Source organism: Cucurbita moschata, unplaced genomic scaffold (assembly GCF_002738365.1).
Source record: "Cucurbita moschata cultivar Rifu unplaced genomic scaffold, Cmos_1.0 Cmo_Scf00023, whole genome shotgun sequence".
Taxonomy (NCBI): domain Eukaryota; kingdom Viridiplantae; phylum Streptophyta; class Magnoliopsida; order Cucurbitales; family Cucurbitaceae; genus Cucurbita; species Cucurbita moschata.
In genome coordinates, this window is record NW_019268539.1 from 3,968,311 (window position 1) to 3,984,587 (window position 16,277).

At 36.6% G+C, this 16,277-nt stretch overlaps 3 protein-coding genes across 3 annotated transcripts in view; all 3 read right to left on the reverse strand.

Moving 5' to 3' along the window:
* Positions 1 to 4,779, reverse strand: part of LOC111460106 (phospholipase D beta 1-like) — a 12,070-nt gene extending 7,291 nt beyond the window's left edge. The window contains exons 1-3 of the mRNA XM_023103209.1: positions 4,535 to 4,779; positions 1,404 to 4,460; positions 666 to 782 (exon numbers count right to left, since the gene is read on the reverse strand). Of these exons, the coding sequence (XP_022958977.1) occupies positions 666 to 782; positions 1,404 to 4,184 (2,898 nt within the window). The 5' untranslated portion in view covers positions 4,185 to 4,460; positions 4,535 to 4,779. The remainder of the gene's footprint in view (positions 1 to 665; positions 783 to 1,403; positions 4,461 to 4,534) is intronic.
* Positions 4,780 to 6,919: 2,140 nt separating this feature from the next.
* Positions 6,920 to 8,471, reverse strand: LOC111460333 (gibberellin 20 oxidase 2-like). The gene is made up of 4 exons (XM_023103555.1): positions 8,277 to 8,471; positions 7,807 to 8,102; positions 7,365 to 7,686; positions 6,920 to 7,288 (listed from the first exon to the last, which is right to left on the reverse strand). Exons 1-4 carry the CDS (start codon positions 8,460 to 8,462, stop codon positions 7,016 to 7,018), a joined length of 1,077 nt encoding a protein of 358 aa, XP_022959323.1. The 5' UTR covers positions 8,463 to 8,471; the 3' UTR covers positions 6,920 to 7,015.
* A 2,793-nt stretch (positions 8,472 to 11,264) lies between these two features.
* On the reverse strand, positions 11,265 to 13,988 carry LOC111459993 (polygalacturonate 4-alpha-galacturonosyltransferase; the record flags this gene model as incomplete). The annotated part of the gene is made up of 3 exons (XM_023103072.1): positions 11,265 to 11,899; positions 12,018 to 12,605; positions 13,902 to 13,988. Coding segments are annotated over 3 exons (951 nt in total), but the record flags the coding sequence as incomplete, so codon positions are not given.
* Positions 13,989 to 16,277: the final 2,289 nt, after the last annotated feature.

The window sequence follows — 16,277 nt, forward strand, 5'->3', positions numbered from 1 at the left end:
AAAAAAAAAAAAAAAAAAAAAAAAAAAAAAAAAAAAAAAAAAAAAAAAAAAAAAAAAAAAAAGTGTGAGAATAAATTTAGAAATAGAAAATTATCAACAATTCATTACCAGACATATTATCAGTTTCTAGCACAATAGAAAATCTTGCTTTTGTTATTTAGTTTGGTCATTGAAAGAAAGGATGGATGAAAAGAGATCGTAAATCAGGGAAGTTTAACTGATAACATGGTCTTTCAAATTCTTATTAATTGCCAAGAAAAGGACTTTTCATTTGGCCGCTTCAGCAATCTAATCATGATTTTGATACAAACTTCTTTACTGTGTAGTAGTGGTTATCTTCGTCATATTGCCATCAATAGGGTATGATTACTTAAGGATATACATTCGGGTTTCTACACCAAATACCCCAAACATTACACCTATCAATATCAAAACACTTTTTTGTATATTCCTAATTGAATCGAAATAGAAACAACTGAAGCTGAAAATGTACAGGTTTAAGTGGCCAATTTTCTAGACATAAACATGTTGAAAAACAACAAAAGTCTGTAAGGAGAAAGAAGTGATTAGTTAAGACAAAAATTTTGGCTATCTATTGTTCATTGAAGTATACTCATTTCTTACCCAAAAAAGAAAAAGAAAGAAAGATGGAAAGAAAGACTAACCTTTTGCTTAACCCAGCTATGTCGTTTTCCAGCCATCCGAGGACAAAGTATCACTTGTACAGAGGATTGTTTGAAAAATCGGCGAGTTTCCTCATCATGGGTTTGCATGAAACCATCCTGCAACAATCAACATATGTTCTCAGAAGAGTATGATAATAAATCCTTCAAAACCAACGTATATAAAACTGAAAGACCTTGATAACAAATTGCAAACTCTTAGCCCTATGTGATTCTTCTGCTTTCCAATAAAGGTGGCTTGTATTACATGCATATTCTAAAAGTTGAGATGAAACGATGGTAGAATATGTCCATCTGGTAAAAGAGAGTTTCTGACAGATCTTTCTTCTTGATTGGTCATCAAGACTTCAAAGATCTACAACTTTTCTCCACCTCATTATTGAAGCTCGTAAACTCATAAATTAGGGAATACAAAACAATTAATAGTATTCTTTTTGGAGGTAGGTTCTAGGATACGTGGTATTTTGGCAGAATAAATCTATAGTTTAAAACATAAATTAGTTTACCATAAAAGAAGTTCAAGTTCCAAAAAGATGAAAAAAGAACTAGGAAAAGAAAGAATCAAGACTCCAACATTTCAAATCCAAAGTAAGGATGTTTTCACTCAATTACTTAGAGCATTCTCGCCCTGTCCTATACTTAATATAAAGGAATTTTGGAAAAGGCAACTATGATAAGCAGGCAATGTAAAAGAAATAGACAGCAGGGAAAGCAACTTACAGTTTTATATCCCAAAATGCTCCTAGAAGTGGGATCGTCCCAAACAAGAAGCAAAACTCTCACTCCCTCCTGGGACTTTGACCTCAGGAGATCTCCAAGGGTACACTCTGTCCCATAGCCAGTATCTCGAACTAGTTTCACTTTGTGCCACACCGACCACCCAGTTATATAAATTAACCTGCGAGCCTGACGTACAGCATCAAAGATGTCATGCCAACACTTCCCATGTACATAGTACATACCATTATCAAGCATCAAATTTGGAAGGTGTCCATCTGGAACATGGGCATCTTGGTACAGAGTGACAGCTCCACCCTTTCTGAGGGGGAAATATGTATCAGGAACCCCCTGGTAATCAGGGCCAGCTCCCACTCCATGATGATAAGTGCTAAGCCTGTCCATTGGGGTATATTGAATAGAAATAGTTAGAGCAGCTCCAGGCTTACATGGCTTCCCACCAAGTAGGATTGGGAAGGTTCCCTCAACTACAGACCCTGCATATATTTGTTCTGCAGGAATTGTTACAGTTCCTATTAGCTGCGAACCAACAACATCACTGTCTTTAACGACAAAAACTACTTCAGCAGCATAATGTGCAACGGGAACATAGAAATGCTGCCTCCATTCAGGATTTTCATTGTTGCTTATAACAAAAGTCCTCCCAATTACTGCATTTGCTACATAGATCGAAACATAAGGATCACTAGTGATCTTATGACTCACATGTCCTTCAACTTTGTTGCTCATATTCCCAGGTAATTTTGCAAACATATCCCCCAAGGTCTTGTGAAACATGTCCATATTTGGAAGATTTTTGGCCTCATTAACCCATATTTCTAAGTTTCCATGCAACAGCAAAACCTTCAATGATGCTTTACTGTGCAATGGAACAATCTGCAAGTTCTGACTATGTTGAGACCCACCAAATGAGCTTGAATGGGAAAATGAAGGTTGGTTGGATGAAGCCATTTGATATGAATTCCCCGTATCGAAACTAGAAAATGATGAATTAGGAAAGCCATAAAATCGGTCACGCCGATCATATCTTATAATTTGAGGTGAATGCGACAATAATGAAACTGAAGGCTGTGCAGGCACTGAAGGTGATGCAGGAGAAGTAGGTTGATGATCAGACAAATGTACATTACCCAAAAGGTCATCCAGAGGCGGGTATGCATAAGAGACAGGCGATGAGGAATCAGTGCCATTATAGTGGCCAGAGAAGCTATTTGCTCGTGAAGGGGGTGGTGGGTATTGACTTTCTGGGGGAGGGTATGTACCAGGTTCTTCATTCTTGTAATTTGAGGTGAATCGATCATATCTTGAAATTTGAGGTGAATGCGACAATAATGAAACTGAAGGCTGCGCAGGTGCAGGAGGTGATGCAGGAGCAGTTGGTTGATGATCAGACAAATGTACATTACACAAAGGGCTATCCAAAGGCGGGTATGCAGAGGAGACAGGCGAAACAGAATCAGGGCTATCATAGTGGCCAGAGAAGCTATTTACTCGTGAAGGGGGTGGTGGGTATTGACTTTCTGAGGGAGGGTATGTACTAGATTCTTCATTCTTGTAATTTGAGGTGAATCGATCATATCTTGAAATTTGAGGTGAATGCGACAATAATGAAACTGAAGGCTGCGCAGGTGCAGGAGGTGATGCAGGAGCAGTTGGTTGATGATCAGACAAATGTACATTACACAAAGGGCTATCCAAAGGCGGGTATGCAGAGGAGACAGGCGAAACAGAATCAGGGCTATCATAGTGGCCAGAGAAGCTATTTACTCGTGAAGGGGGTGGTGGGTATTGACTTTCTGGGGGAGGGTATGTACTAGATTCTTCATTCTTGTAATTTGAGGTGAATCGATCATATCTTGAAATTTGAGGTGAATGCGACAATAATGAAACTGAAGGCTGCGCAGGTGCAGGAGGTGATGCAGGAGCAGTTGGTTGATGATCAGACAAATGTACATTACACAAAGGGCTATCCAAAGGCGGGTATGCAGAGGAGACAGGCGAAACAGAATCAGGGCTATCATAGTGGCCAGAGAAGCTATTTACTCGTGAAGGGGGTGGTGGGTATTGACTTTCTGAGGGAGGGTATGTACTAGATTCTTCATTCTTGTAATTTGAGGTGAATCGATCATATCTTGAAATTTGAGGTGAATGCGACAATAATGAAACTGAAGGCTGCGCAGGTGCAGGAGGTGATGCAGGAGCAGTTGGTTGATGATCAGACAAATGTATATTACACAAAGGGTCATCCAAAGGCGGGTATGCAGAAGAGCCAGGCGATACCGAATCAGTGCTATCATAGTGGCCAGAGGAGTTATTTACTCGCGAAGGGGGTGGTGGGTATTGAGTTTCTGGGGGAGGGTATGTACTAGATTCTTCATACCGATATGGGGATGTACCAGGTTGGAAATTGTTATGATATTGAATGGATGGCCTGGCACTATCATTAGTATAAGAGGCGTCACCGTAAGAATATGGGGAAGGTACAGGCCCAGAATGTGGAGGTGGATGTTGAAAATACTCTACTTGGGCAGAATGAGATGGGGGTGGGGGATATGCAAATACAGAGGCATGTGAAGGATCATACGGGTAAGGGTACGGAGGACGAGCATATGGATCTGAATTTGGATGCGTATAATGAGGAGGAGGTGGATGTTGAGGAGGAGGTGGATATTGAGGAGGCGGTGGGTATTGAGGAGGAACTGGACGAGGGTATGCATATGGATGGTGGTATGGATATGAAGGGGAAGAACCGTAATTGTCCATAACGAGAGCTACAAGTTCGAGAAGAATACAGAGAAGTCTCAATTACGGTTGGTTCGGGAAGAACAATGTCATAACTAAATTAATAAGATCGACAGTATGTAGCCAAATCAAACACACAAAAATTCTTCCAGTTGAATGGAACCCAGAAAAAGAAATGAAAATTACAGAATAGACGAATTGGGTTACGATCTTAATCGCGGAATCAAAATTGACAAAAGGACAGGGAGAAAGAAAACGTTCACCACAAATTCGATCCTGAAATCGCCAAGCGACAACCTGAAAGGGAAAAGAAAAACAATCTGAAAAGAGAACGTTCCTCAAAGAAAAACGGCGCGCGGTGGAAAAATTACCTGTTCAAGAGATTGATTCGGTAGGAGAAATGGACTGAATCAGCTTCGTTGAAACTTGGAAACAGGAGGAAGAAAAATTCAGGAAGAATTATTTGGATCTGGGATTCCAAATAATACCATCAATTAACTTTTCCCTTCATTTTCCTCCATCTGATTCTAAAGCGCGCGCGCGCGAGAAATAGTTACCAGTGAAACCAAGTGAGAAATGATTTAGGTTAAAATGATTGATTTCAATTGTATTCCAACCTTCAAAACTTTCGTTCTAAGTTTTAAACTTAAAAAGTTTGTTCCAAAAACAACAACCTATGACGCTTCTCTCTTAAATTTGTACAGAATTTTTTTTGGAAAAAAATTAAGGATGTGAAATTAAAAAGAGGAATAAGATAATTGAACCATTTCTTATATAAATCAATATATTTTTTATAATTTAACTTGACATTTTATTAGTCACACCTCACTCACTTGGAAGTGATTTTGGCTATTCTGCATCACCTATAGCTTCGTCAAACAGCGTGAATCACTACATCTGGCCACATCACAATTGAGTTGTGCTCGTTGCTTCAGGATTTCTTAGAGTTTCATCTTCGTAGTTGCATCTTCCGTCGTTGTTCTATCATTTATCTTCTTTGACTTCAGTCATCTTATTAAATTTTTTAAAAAAGAGAACTTTTTTGTGATGTCTCTAGTATAGAGGCCAAAAGGAAAGAACAACCGTCATTATTTTTGAAAATAAAATAAAATTTAAGCGTTATATTTTTAAAAAATGAAGGGACTATTCACATGAAAATATATATATATATATATATAAAGGGGAACTTTGTAGAGACCGTTGGGGGAAGTGAGGCTTTTTGTTGTTTATTATGTTTTAAATTGCAAACTTATCCTTTTGACACAAAATACAAAAATACATTCGAATGTTTCGAAAATATTTTAAGGGCTCCAAGTTAGGATGAGCCATATTTTAAGTGCACCTCTTTTACTCTACATCTTCCTCTTGGTCCACATTTATTGAATCCTTAAATGTTGGTTTTTTTTAAAGAGAAAAAACTTAATTTAGATTGTTGCTTACTTTAAAAAGAAAAAAAAAACATCCATAATCAAAATCAGAACAATTAATAATTAAATTGGTCATGAGACATCAATGATTGAGATATGAGCTCAAACCAGCTAAACAATAATTGAGTATATGATATCAATGCGTTATATAACATCAATGATTGAGATATCCAACCATTAAGATGAGTCATGTGATATAGATGATTGGTGTAGGCTCGTATGAACTCAATCGTTGAGATATGCTCGAAGAAACCAAATGAAATTGATGTATGAGCTATGATGTACGATGATGTATGAGCTATGATGATGTATGATAACATATGTGTGTTTTATGACGATGGATGATGTACTTGATGACTTTATAATGAATATAATGTCTTGCATGACGTTTACCCTAATATGATGATGTTTTTCATATTAAGCATGTTGTATGATGATGAATTCCATATTGCATCAGGTCGATAAATCGACGTAGGACACAACCCTAAGAGTATGAATACTTTCCCTAGAGATGATGAGTGCGACTCGCACAATATGATGATGAGGGTGATTATGGTGAGCATGACACCAGAGATTTCGCTGACCTCCGGACGTTGTTACAAACAACTAGCTTGACCAGAGAGGGTCCAGGGGGTGTGCGAGCACTTGGAAATTCAAACTCTCATGTGTGGGTCGTGTGTAAGAAAGTGCTACACATCCATAGTAGTCTGGACTAGAGGCCACCCCTAGTATAAAATGAGATAGAGATAGGTCCCTAGAGCATATTTGCATGTGATTGCATTTAGCATGGCCATTATACTAGAGTTACTTACTGAGTATTCTTTGAAATACTCAAGCCGTGTGCCACATTATTTTTCAGATAAAGGCAAGGTGCCCACGTACAGATGACAGCAATATCGCGATCAGGTATGTAAATCCCTAGTTATGTTAAAATAGGTCTGCTTTCCATTTCATTAGTTTAAATTGTTTTGTATTTATTTTTATTTCTTTAAAATTTTCAGTATTTGGTATGTAAAACCATGACGGTTTTCAAGAGATAGAAGATGTTTTTAAATGTTTTTGACTTCCGCATTGTAGCAGACTAGAGTTGTTACCAAAAAGAAAATCAATTAAAACATGGTTTATTCATGGAGATAATTACAAGCCCATCATCTCATACTTCACCAATTACTTATTATTTTGCAAACCCACATCCTTCAACATAATCCTTCATAATTCGTGAGATCTCCAAAAATCAAACTTTGGTTAAGCTTTTTCTAACCAAATCGATACACATGACGAATCTTATAAACGTGTATGAATTTGGTTAAAATAAAATAACATTATTTTTTTAATTTTTTTTATTTAGGATATATTGTTGTAGTATGAACAGGAAGAAGAAGAAGTAAAAGGAGAAGAAGGGTTGTGGGGGGGTTATTGTTGTAATTAATCGGTGGAGAGTGTTGTTTGGAAGAGCCAATTGGAGAAGGCCTCTAGGGTTTTATCATCGGCTCTGTAATGTTTCTGAGAAAATTCAAGCAGAGTTGGCCATCTGAAATCCGGGAAAATTCTTGGGTTTTTCTCGTCAACCAAACAGCTGGGTGGACTCACCACTTTGTCTTCGTTTGGACACAGAAAAAAGGCCAAAGATTTCCTCACGCTTTCTTCATTCACCACTGCTCTGTGCAGGCAACTCTTGTACATTCCATTGGATAGCGCCTGATAAATTATCATACACATTTTATTAAACTTAGAACCTTAGAAATTGAAGTGTGTGGGAATGGGTTGTACTTACCGTGAAAGTGTCGCCAATGTTGACGACGAAAGCTTGGGGATTCGGGGGAATGGAGTGCCATTGTTGGTCGACGAAAACTTGGAGGCCATGGACATGATCTTGATGAAGGATGGTCAAGGAAGTTGGGTCACAGTGAGGCCCAGTTCCAAGAGTTTGATCTGGGGTTTGGCATGGTGGGTAGTAGTTTAATCTCATAATCGACTCGTTTTCTTCAAAGAAGTTTCTGAAATACTCTCTTCCAACGCCTAAACTCATCCCCAAAAGCTCCATTATTTTCAATGATACCTTGCTCATGGCGTCGCAGTATTGTTGGTACAACTTCCTGGGGGAATGAACAATAATAAACAATAATAAACAATAATAAACAATAATAAACAATAATGCATCATATGATGTTGTTGTGTTGTGTTGTGCTGTGCTGCGTTGTGTTAATAATTGTTACCCGCTGCTTCTCAATTCTTCTCCCAAAGCACTAACAAAGTAATCTTCAACAAGAGTGGAGGAATGAGCGTGAGCAGAGTATCTGAAGGACAGAGTTTCCTTCCATGGAAGCTTACACGAGAATCTCCCTATGAAACTGTTGGCATACCCACACAGCTCGCCCACCTTCCGCCCCGCTCGCTGCTTCTCCTCAAGCTTCATCCCAAAGAACAAGTCCATGAATTCGTGGGCCTTCGATATTAGCTCCACATCCACGCCATGGTTAACCACGACAAAGAAACCATGCTTCCGACAAACCTATTAACAACAACGTACATTAACATTAGATGGTAAGATATTGTCCACTTTGAGCATAGACTTTATTTTGGGATAGATCTGTATTTTGTATTACTTATATGATGACGTGAGACTTACTCCCAACCATTTTCAACATGTTGTAACCATTTTAAATTTAGATATAGTTTAAGAAACCTGATTGAGGAGACGACATGTGTCAGAAAGAACAACTGGGTCGTCGGAGATTGAGCTCTTCAAGTCGATAGGAGGCACGTGAAGCTCGGGCGAGTCGAGGGTTGGCCTCTCATGGTCCGGCCAGATGAACTGAGACGGGATTTTGGAGAGAGAAGAATCATCCGAGAGAGAAGAGAAAGTTGGCATGTTGGTTGGCTTTGGTTTATGCTATTTTGGAGAAGAAGAGTGGAGAATTTAGTATTAATAGAGAAAAAAGGGAAAAGCCAAAGAGGGTTTAGGCATTGGAGAAGTCGAGAAGTGGAATGGAATCTCTCATTGTTGAACAAACTGTTGCGTCATTTCTATATTTCATGTCGTGTTTGTTGGTTGCATGTAATTAATAAACCATACTGTACGAGCTAGTCTTATAGTTTGTCGCCTATTTCTTCCATTATTCTTATTCTATACGCATCATTTTCTTTATATAATTTCATGTTAAAACAAAAACAAAAACATATATCTATATATAATTTTCATTTTCAATTGTTTGTTTGTGACTCATGATGTAGCCATCTAGATTTAAACCTTTACGTTATATATAAAATCATCAATCAATCAATCTATGAATTTATTAACCATGGTTATGATTCTGCCAACTTGTTGCATAGGCTTTATAGTTTCATCTCAATATTTATAGTATTTTCTAAATATGGAACAAATGTGTTCTATCTCAATAGGTATACCCAATTCACAAACTCAACTCATCTATCTTTCAAATAGTATCTTTCAAATGGTGATATTCCCAACCATTCAATTCACAAAGTTTTTATCAGAAAAAGGAAAAGAAAATCAATAAACCATTTACAATTTAAGAAATCAGGCATGGAACACACCCATTAGACTAGACTAGAGGGGTAATATAAAGAAGAAACAGAAAAAGAAAAAAAAAAAAAAAAAAAAAGCTTTTTGGTGAATAAGGGTTTTTATTTTATTTTTTTATTTATGCCAATTAATGCCCCCACCCAATCAGCTAAGATTCTAATTTGATAAATCACACTATTAATATATATTTTTTTGCTTAGAAAAAGATAAAAGGTAAGTTGAATAAAAGATCAGAATTAAGAAGAAACCCGTAAAAAGAGAGTTTTATTTTGGCTCTTACACTTTTCAAAGGTCCATTTTTCAGTTATTGAACTTTAAAAAAGAATCACTTTTGTCCTTTCCTTTTTCGCGGACAAATTGATATTGTGACACGAAGAATATATATTAATCAAGTTAGTAACAACAATATGTAAATGTACATGTTAAAAGTTGAAAGACTAAAATAGAAAAACTTAACTAAAAAACCTAGAGTGATTTTGATATGAATTAAACATGGTGGATCTTTTTCTGATATTTGGAGAGAAAATGTACATAAACATGAAATGTTCTATTTTTGAGCCTGAGGGACAACCTTATCAAGTGGAACTATCAATATGCACTAGTTGTCAAGGAATTACAACATAAGATTAGAGTGTTCCATCCCACATGCAGTGGTGGAGAATTTCGGAATCCCAATTCACCCATGAAAAGCCAAAAAGCTACCTCCTAACTTGGCTTCTTTTGGGACACCCATCCCATCTTGTATGAGGTTGAACCTAGAAAACCTCTCTCACTTCTCTCCATTCTTTACCCTTTGTTGCAAGAATCACTACTCTCATCCACCTTGTTCAAAATTAATTGGAGCAACAAGCACCAAACCACCACTTTCGCTTATCAATATCATGCCAAATCCTTGTTGACTTTCCCTGGATTTCTCAACATATTACAAACTTTTAACTTTTTTTTTTTTTTTTTTTTTCTAAATAAAGCAAAGCATACAACTTATACCATTTCTCACCTGGTCGCGTAAATTTTCATGGGCCTACTCGATAAACTCCATAAATTTCACATCTCAATTGGTCAAGTAAAATCTGATACATCAACTAAATGGGGTATGAAGAATATATCACACGAATTCTGTGCTTAATAACTAATGAGTAATGAGGCAATGCTTAAGATGTGACTAAAAGTTAAGATTTGTCTATCAACTAATTGCATATAAACAAAGCAATATTACATAAAAGGGGGGTTCCTTTGGAAATTAAATATGGAAAAGGTAGAGCAACTACGTAGAAAGTAGAGGCTTTAAGAACCCATTAATCAGTGGATTCTGGCACCTCTAAACAATAACAAAACTGAATGGAGTTGATTAGTCATGTCTTAAGATAAGATAGTGAAGGGCTAATCACCTCATAAGTGGCGTGACGAGGTCAATTCAGGGTACCTTTCACAACAAATCTACATCTTCCATTGCATTTTGTTGCTAAAATGACTTGACTGATACCTTTAATGAAAAGCATATCGACTTAAAAGCAGAAATAAATCTGTCATTCAACGGGGATTTACAGACTAAACAAATGAGAAAGATTACGATAAGCACATTCCAAAATCAACGACCAGTCCACCTGTGAAGCCAACAGAATCTCGACAGACTTAAAGTTAATCAAACCAGACTTTTCCAGATGAACCAGAAGAAAATGAATCTTTACATTAAACATAGAGAGAAATAGCATTCAAATCTACAACTGAAGAAACTAATGCAACCACAATCAGTCAAATGTAACCATTCATTAATCTGTAAGAACTTTTAGTTTTCTTCCCTTGACGGGGGAATCTTCTCTACAATTCTCAACTTGTATTGCAGATAGCCTAAGTCTCTGTTCACATTACTGTAGTTCTACTCCAAGATTAACTGCCATACTAGAGGTTAATTAATAACCTCCATGAATGAAACAAACATTAGAAGACAGAACATGGGGAGAGCAAATTGATTCAAGAAAATTGATGTAAGCTATTGTTTGTAGTAGTACAAAAGTTGATGATTTTAAGTTAACTGAAGAAACTAATGGAATTTGAGCAATATCGCTCTGTCGGTGCCAAAGCATCTAGTCATCCACTTGGCCCAAGAAAAGGTTATAGCGCATCAACTTCTGAATCTTTAACTTGCACCATGGATATTAAGAAGCAGATCGTCTGTTGTCCAAAATTACAGCCAATTGGCATAGACTTCCTAATGCAATTCAAACTTGGCTAACAGCAAAATATAATTAATGGATTTACATGTTAACAAGGGAATGAGTATCATATCTTGTATGGGAATGAATGGAATGAATTATAAAGGGAGAAAGAGGGAAGCGAGGCATAGCAAAACATGTTAAAGAGATCCCCCTGCCCCCCAATCTAATGTGGGAACCAACCAGTGTGTTTCAACTAGATATAGCGGCAACTCTCAAGTAGAAGAGATTGAGATCCCTCGTTTGATATCTAAGAGTGGTTTAAAACCAGACTCATTCATTTAACTTGCATTGGCGAAGGTAAGGATGATTGTACTTGATATACTTGCTCCAATAACCACGATACTTTGTCATAGCCAATTCCAGCCAAGGCTTCATGTTTCCGTTGTAGTGTACAACTGCAGCATTCTCTATCTCAGACCGGTCGATGCTTGGATTGTAACCCAAACCAAGCACATGCCACGACTTATCAAGTGGATGTGTCAGTCCATAAAAAGTAATCAAACCCGGAGGAAGTGTTCCTAGCTTCCAGAGTAACCTTTCTTCATTCTGGCACCATAAGCAAGGGAACATTAACAACTGAATCAGTTTGATGAGGAAATATACCTGAAGTAAGATTTGATCAAACATTGACAGAAAAACTCAATAGATGGATATTGAAACTGACCAAGTTCTGCCACTTATGATATATGCCAGTAATGTCTCGTTTTTTCCATTCCTTCAAGTCAAACATATTCATCCCGTAGGCCCATCCACATGCATTGGGATCAAATTTTCTTGCAATATGAGGATTGGAGAAGTTAAGATATTTGTCAAAACGGTGAAAGCTCTCACCACAGGTTTCAACTGCACCATTAACTTTGCCATGAAGATCCACATCCCATAATCCAGTCAAATCTTTCTGAACAACAATGTCATCATCCAAAAACAGAATCTTTTCCAACTTGGGATATACCTGAGGAAGATAGAACCTCAGATGATTAAGCATAGAAAGATACTTTGGATTTCTGTACTTAAGATTCGATGCACCAGATGAAAGAGTGGTTGGATGTTCAGCCTTGAAATAGTATTCTCTCATTGCAGCAGATTCAAGTTGACGTAATACTGGACAGTAAGACGAATTTAGCCACCTGAATTCATCAACATTTTCAACATGGATTGTGGCTTTTCCAGGAGGATTTGACAGGAACCACATGTTCATGGCACCAAAATTAAGCTTATCTGTAACAAGATGAAATACATGTTTTGAAGGATCCTGCAATAAATGCAATAGTGCATAATTTGGTCAGGAACAACAGAAAGGAGAAGAAAAAAATACTTGCAAATACATGATTTGGTAGTATTACTTCACTCTTCACATCCAAGGAACGCAAAAAGGTAAAATCATCATATGGGTTGCAGTAACCTAAGAAGCACAGATACGAACACGAGACATGGATATGTTTGACAATTTTTTTTTTAAATCTAGGACACGAATGTTAGAAAACACTCATACAACTAAGAGAGGCAATAAACCAACATACTCATCATTCAACTTGTTACACAATACATATATAGACAAAATAGCCACACTAACCGCTATTAACTACCCTTAACCGCTAATTACTTCCCTCAACTGACATAATTTGAAATACAGACAGTAAATATAAATAAATTACGGTTAATACAAGATTAAATAAACTAACAACGGACACAACAAGAACACGTTTATTAAAATTTACATTTATTAAAATATATATCATTTTTATACAAGAAAGGAAATCCAAAGTCAATGAGTTCATGCATTTTATGCTTAAAAATTAGTTTAATGGATTTCGCCTTAAAATTTATTATTTGTCATATATGTGTCTATTTATATTTACCAGTGTTCGCAAACTATTGTCTAACACATCTATTAGTCTAACACATCTATTACAATAATAAGTGTCCAATACGTGTCCATCAAGTGTCATGAACATGCAAGCTAAACTAAAATGGTTTTGCTTCTTAGGCAGTAACAAAAACATTGAAATGAACGGAATAGATTTTTGGTTGAAATGCTTTTTTAATTCTTGAATTTTTATATGTTTTTCCATTGTGGTTCCTGGATTTAAAATACTCTATTTGAGCCATTTAATAACCAAATATTCAGTTTAGTAGGTAAGCTTTGCATTAGAAAAGATAGATTCATTTCAAAATCTAACATTTGACATGCTATATGCTTATGTGACTTCAAATATTTATTTATCCGACATCATAATTGAAAAAAATAAAGAAGTGTCCAAGGTTTCAATGCAAAGTTCAAACAAAAACTTGTTTGAAAGTTTATAAACCAAAACAGAAGAAGGCAACCAATCAAAGAAAAAAGTAGGATTTGAACCTAGATTTTTTTTTTTTTGTAATCGAAGTTTTTCCTTTTTTTTTTGAAAAATACAAGGACTAGAAATTCTCTTAAAAAAACTTGTGTGCTTGTATGGAATTTAGAACCTAATTCAAAAACTATGCTTATCAATACACATTCTTCTGAAATTAAACTCACAAAAAGCGTCATGTGCTAGAGCAGTCAAAATACCTTAGCATTCACAATGGTTGAGTTGACAACAACTGATGCAGCCAAGACATTGTCTGAAAAGAGGGCATAATGATAAAGAGTTGGAGTCTGGAAAATATCGTATTTTCAACAATTATATGTGTAAGATTCTTACTCTTGAGCGTTCCTTACAGATTCGTCGAAAAATATCGAGAAAAACAAAGGTTTTTCTGATACTGATTCGGGTGCCTCCAATGAGGGTCTTTTCATAAGGGTTGAGGTTGTGAAGTCTTATCGACACGAGTAAATGTTTTTTTTCTTCCATATTTTAAGCTTAGGACAATCCTTAGTGGATATGGTATGATACTAAAACGAGAAAATAATTTTTCAGATCGAGTTAACGACCCTGTCTCAAAGGGGAAAAAAGTTCCTATGTTAACACCTATGGAATTTGAGTGCAAAATGGCCCAGAAGCGAAAGTGAAAAAAATTCGTATTTTAACAATTTATATGTGTCAGATTCTTAAACTTGAGCGTTTCCTTACAGATTCGTCGAAAAACATCGAAAGAAACAAAGGTTTTTCACATAGTCATTCGGGTGCCTCCACGAGGGTCTTTTCGTAAGGGTTGAGGTTGTGAAGTCTTATCGACACGAGTAAATGTTTTTTTTCTTCCATATTTTAAGCTTAGGACAATCCTTAGTGGATATGGTATGATACTAAAACGAGAAAATAATTTTTCAGATCGAGTTAACGACCCTGTCTCAAAGGGGAAAAAAGTTCCTATGTTAACACCTATGGAATTTGAGTGCAAAATGGTCCGGAAGCGAAAGTGAAAAAAATTCGTATTTTCACCAACTATATGTGTAAGATTCTTAATTTTGAGCGTTCCTTACATATTCGTCGAAAAATATCGAGAGAAACAAAAGTTTTTCCGATACTGATTCGGGTGCCTCCATGAGGGTCTTTTCATAAGGGTTGAGGTTGTGAAGTCTTATCGACACGAGTAAATGTTTTTTTGCTTCCATATTTTAAGCTTAGGACAATCTTTAGTGGATATGGTATGATACTAAAACGAGAAAAATACTTTTCAGATCGAGTTAACGACCCTGTCTCAAAGGGGAAAAAAGTTCCTATGTTAACACCTATGGAATTTGAGTGCAAAATGGCCCGGAAGCGAAAGTGAAAAAAATTCGTATTTTCACCCATGATATGTGTAAGATTCTTAATCTTGAGCGTTCCTTACAGAGTCGTCGAAAAAGATCGAAGGAAACAAAGGTCTTTCAGATAGTGATTCGGGTGCCTCCGTGAGGGTCTTTTCATAAGGGTTGAGGTTGTGAAGTCTTATCGACACGAGTAAATGTTTTTTTGCTTCCATATTTTAAGCTTAGGACAATTCTTAGTGGATATGGTATGATACTAAAAGGAGACTACAACTTTTCAGTTCGAGTTAACGACCCTGTCTCAAAGGGGAAAAAAGTTCCAAGGTTAACACCTATGGAATTTGAGTGCAAAATGGCGAGGAAGCGAAAGTGAAAAAATATCGTATTTTCACCAATTATATGTGTAAGATTCTTAATCTTGAGCGTTCCTTACAGATTCGTCGAAAAATATGGAGAGAAACAAAGGTTTTTCCGATACTGATTCGGGTGCCTCCGTGAGGGTCTTTTCATAAGGGTTGAGGTTGTGAAGTCTTATCGACACGAGTAAATATTTTTTTTCTTCCATATTTTAAGCTTAGGACAATCCTTAGTGGATATGGTATGATACTAGAAGGAGAAAACAACTTTCAGATCGAGTTAACAACCTTGTCTCAAAGGGGAAAAAAGTTCCTATGTTAACACCTATGGAATTTGAGTGCAAAAGGGTCCGGAAGCGAAAGTGAAAAAAATTCGTATTTTCACCAACTATATGTGTAAGATTCTTAATCTTGAGCGTTCCTTACATATTCGTCGAAAAATATAGAGAGAAACAAAGGTTTTTCCGATACTGATTCGGGTGCCTCCATGAGGGTCTTTCCATAAAGGTTGAGGTTGTGAAGTCTTATCGACACGAGTAAATGTTTTTTTTCATCCATATTTTATACTTAGGACAATCCTTAGTGGATATGGTATGATACTAAAATGAGAAAACAACTTTTCAGATCGAGTTAACGACCCTGTCTCAAAGGGGAAAAAAGTTCATATGTTAACACCTATGGAATTTGAGTGCAGAACGGCCCGGAAGCGAAAGTGAAAAAAATTCGTATTTTCACCAATTATATGTGTAAGAATCTTAATCTTGAGCTTTCCTTATAGAGTCGTCGAAAAAAATCAAAGGAAACAAAGGTCTTTCAGATAGTGATTCGGGTGCCTCCGTGAGGGTCTTTTCATAAGGTTTGAGGTTGTGAAGTCTTATTGACACGAGTAAATGTTTTTTTT

What these genes read in the sequence shown, in the direction of transcription:
- LOC111460333 (XM_023103555.1), bottom strand. Translation starts at nt 8,462, where the DNA reads ATGCCAACTTTCTCTTCTCTCTCGGATGATTCTTCTCTCTCCAAAATC. An exon ending in CATGTCGTCTCCTCAATCAG is followed by an intron (nt 8,103 to 8,276) that starts GTTTCTTAAACT and finishes TGTTGTTAATAG; the next exon opens with GTTTGTCGGAAGCATGGTTT. An exon ending in GAAGAATTGAGAAGCAGCGG is followed by an intron (nt 7,687 to 7,806) that starts GTAACAATTATT and finishes TCATTCCCCCAG; the next exon opens with GAAGTTGTACCAACAATACT.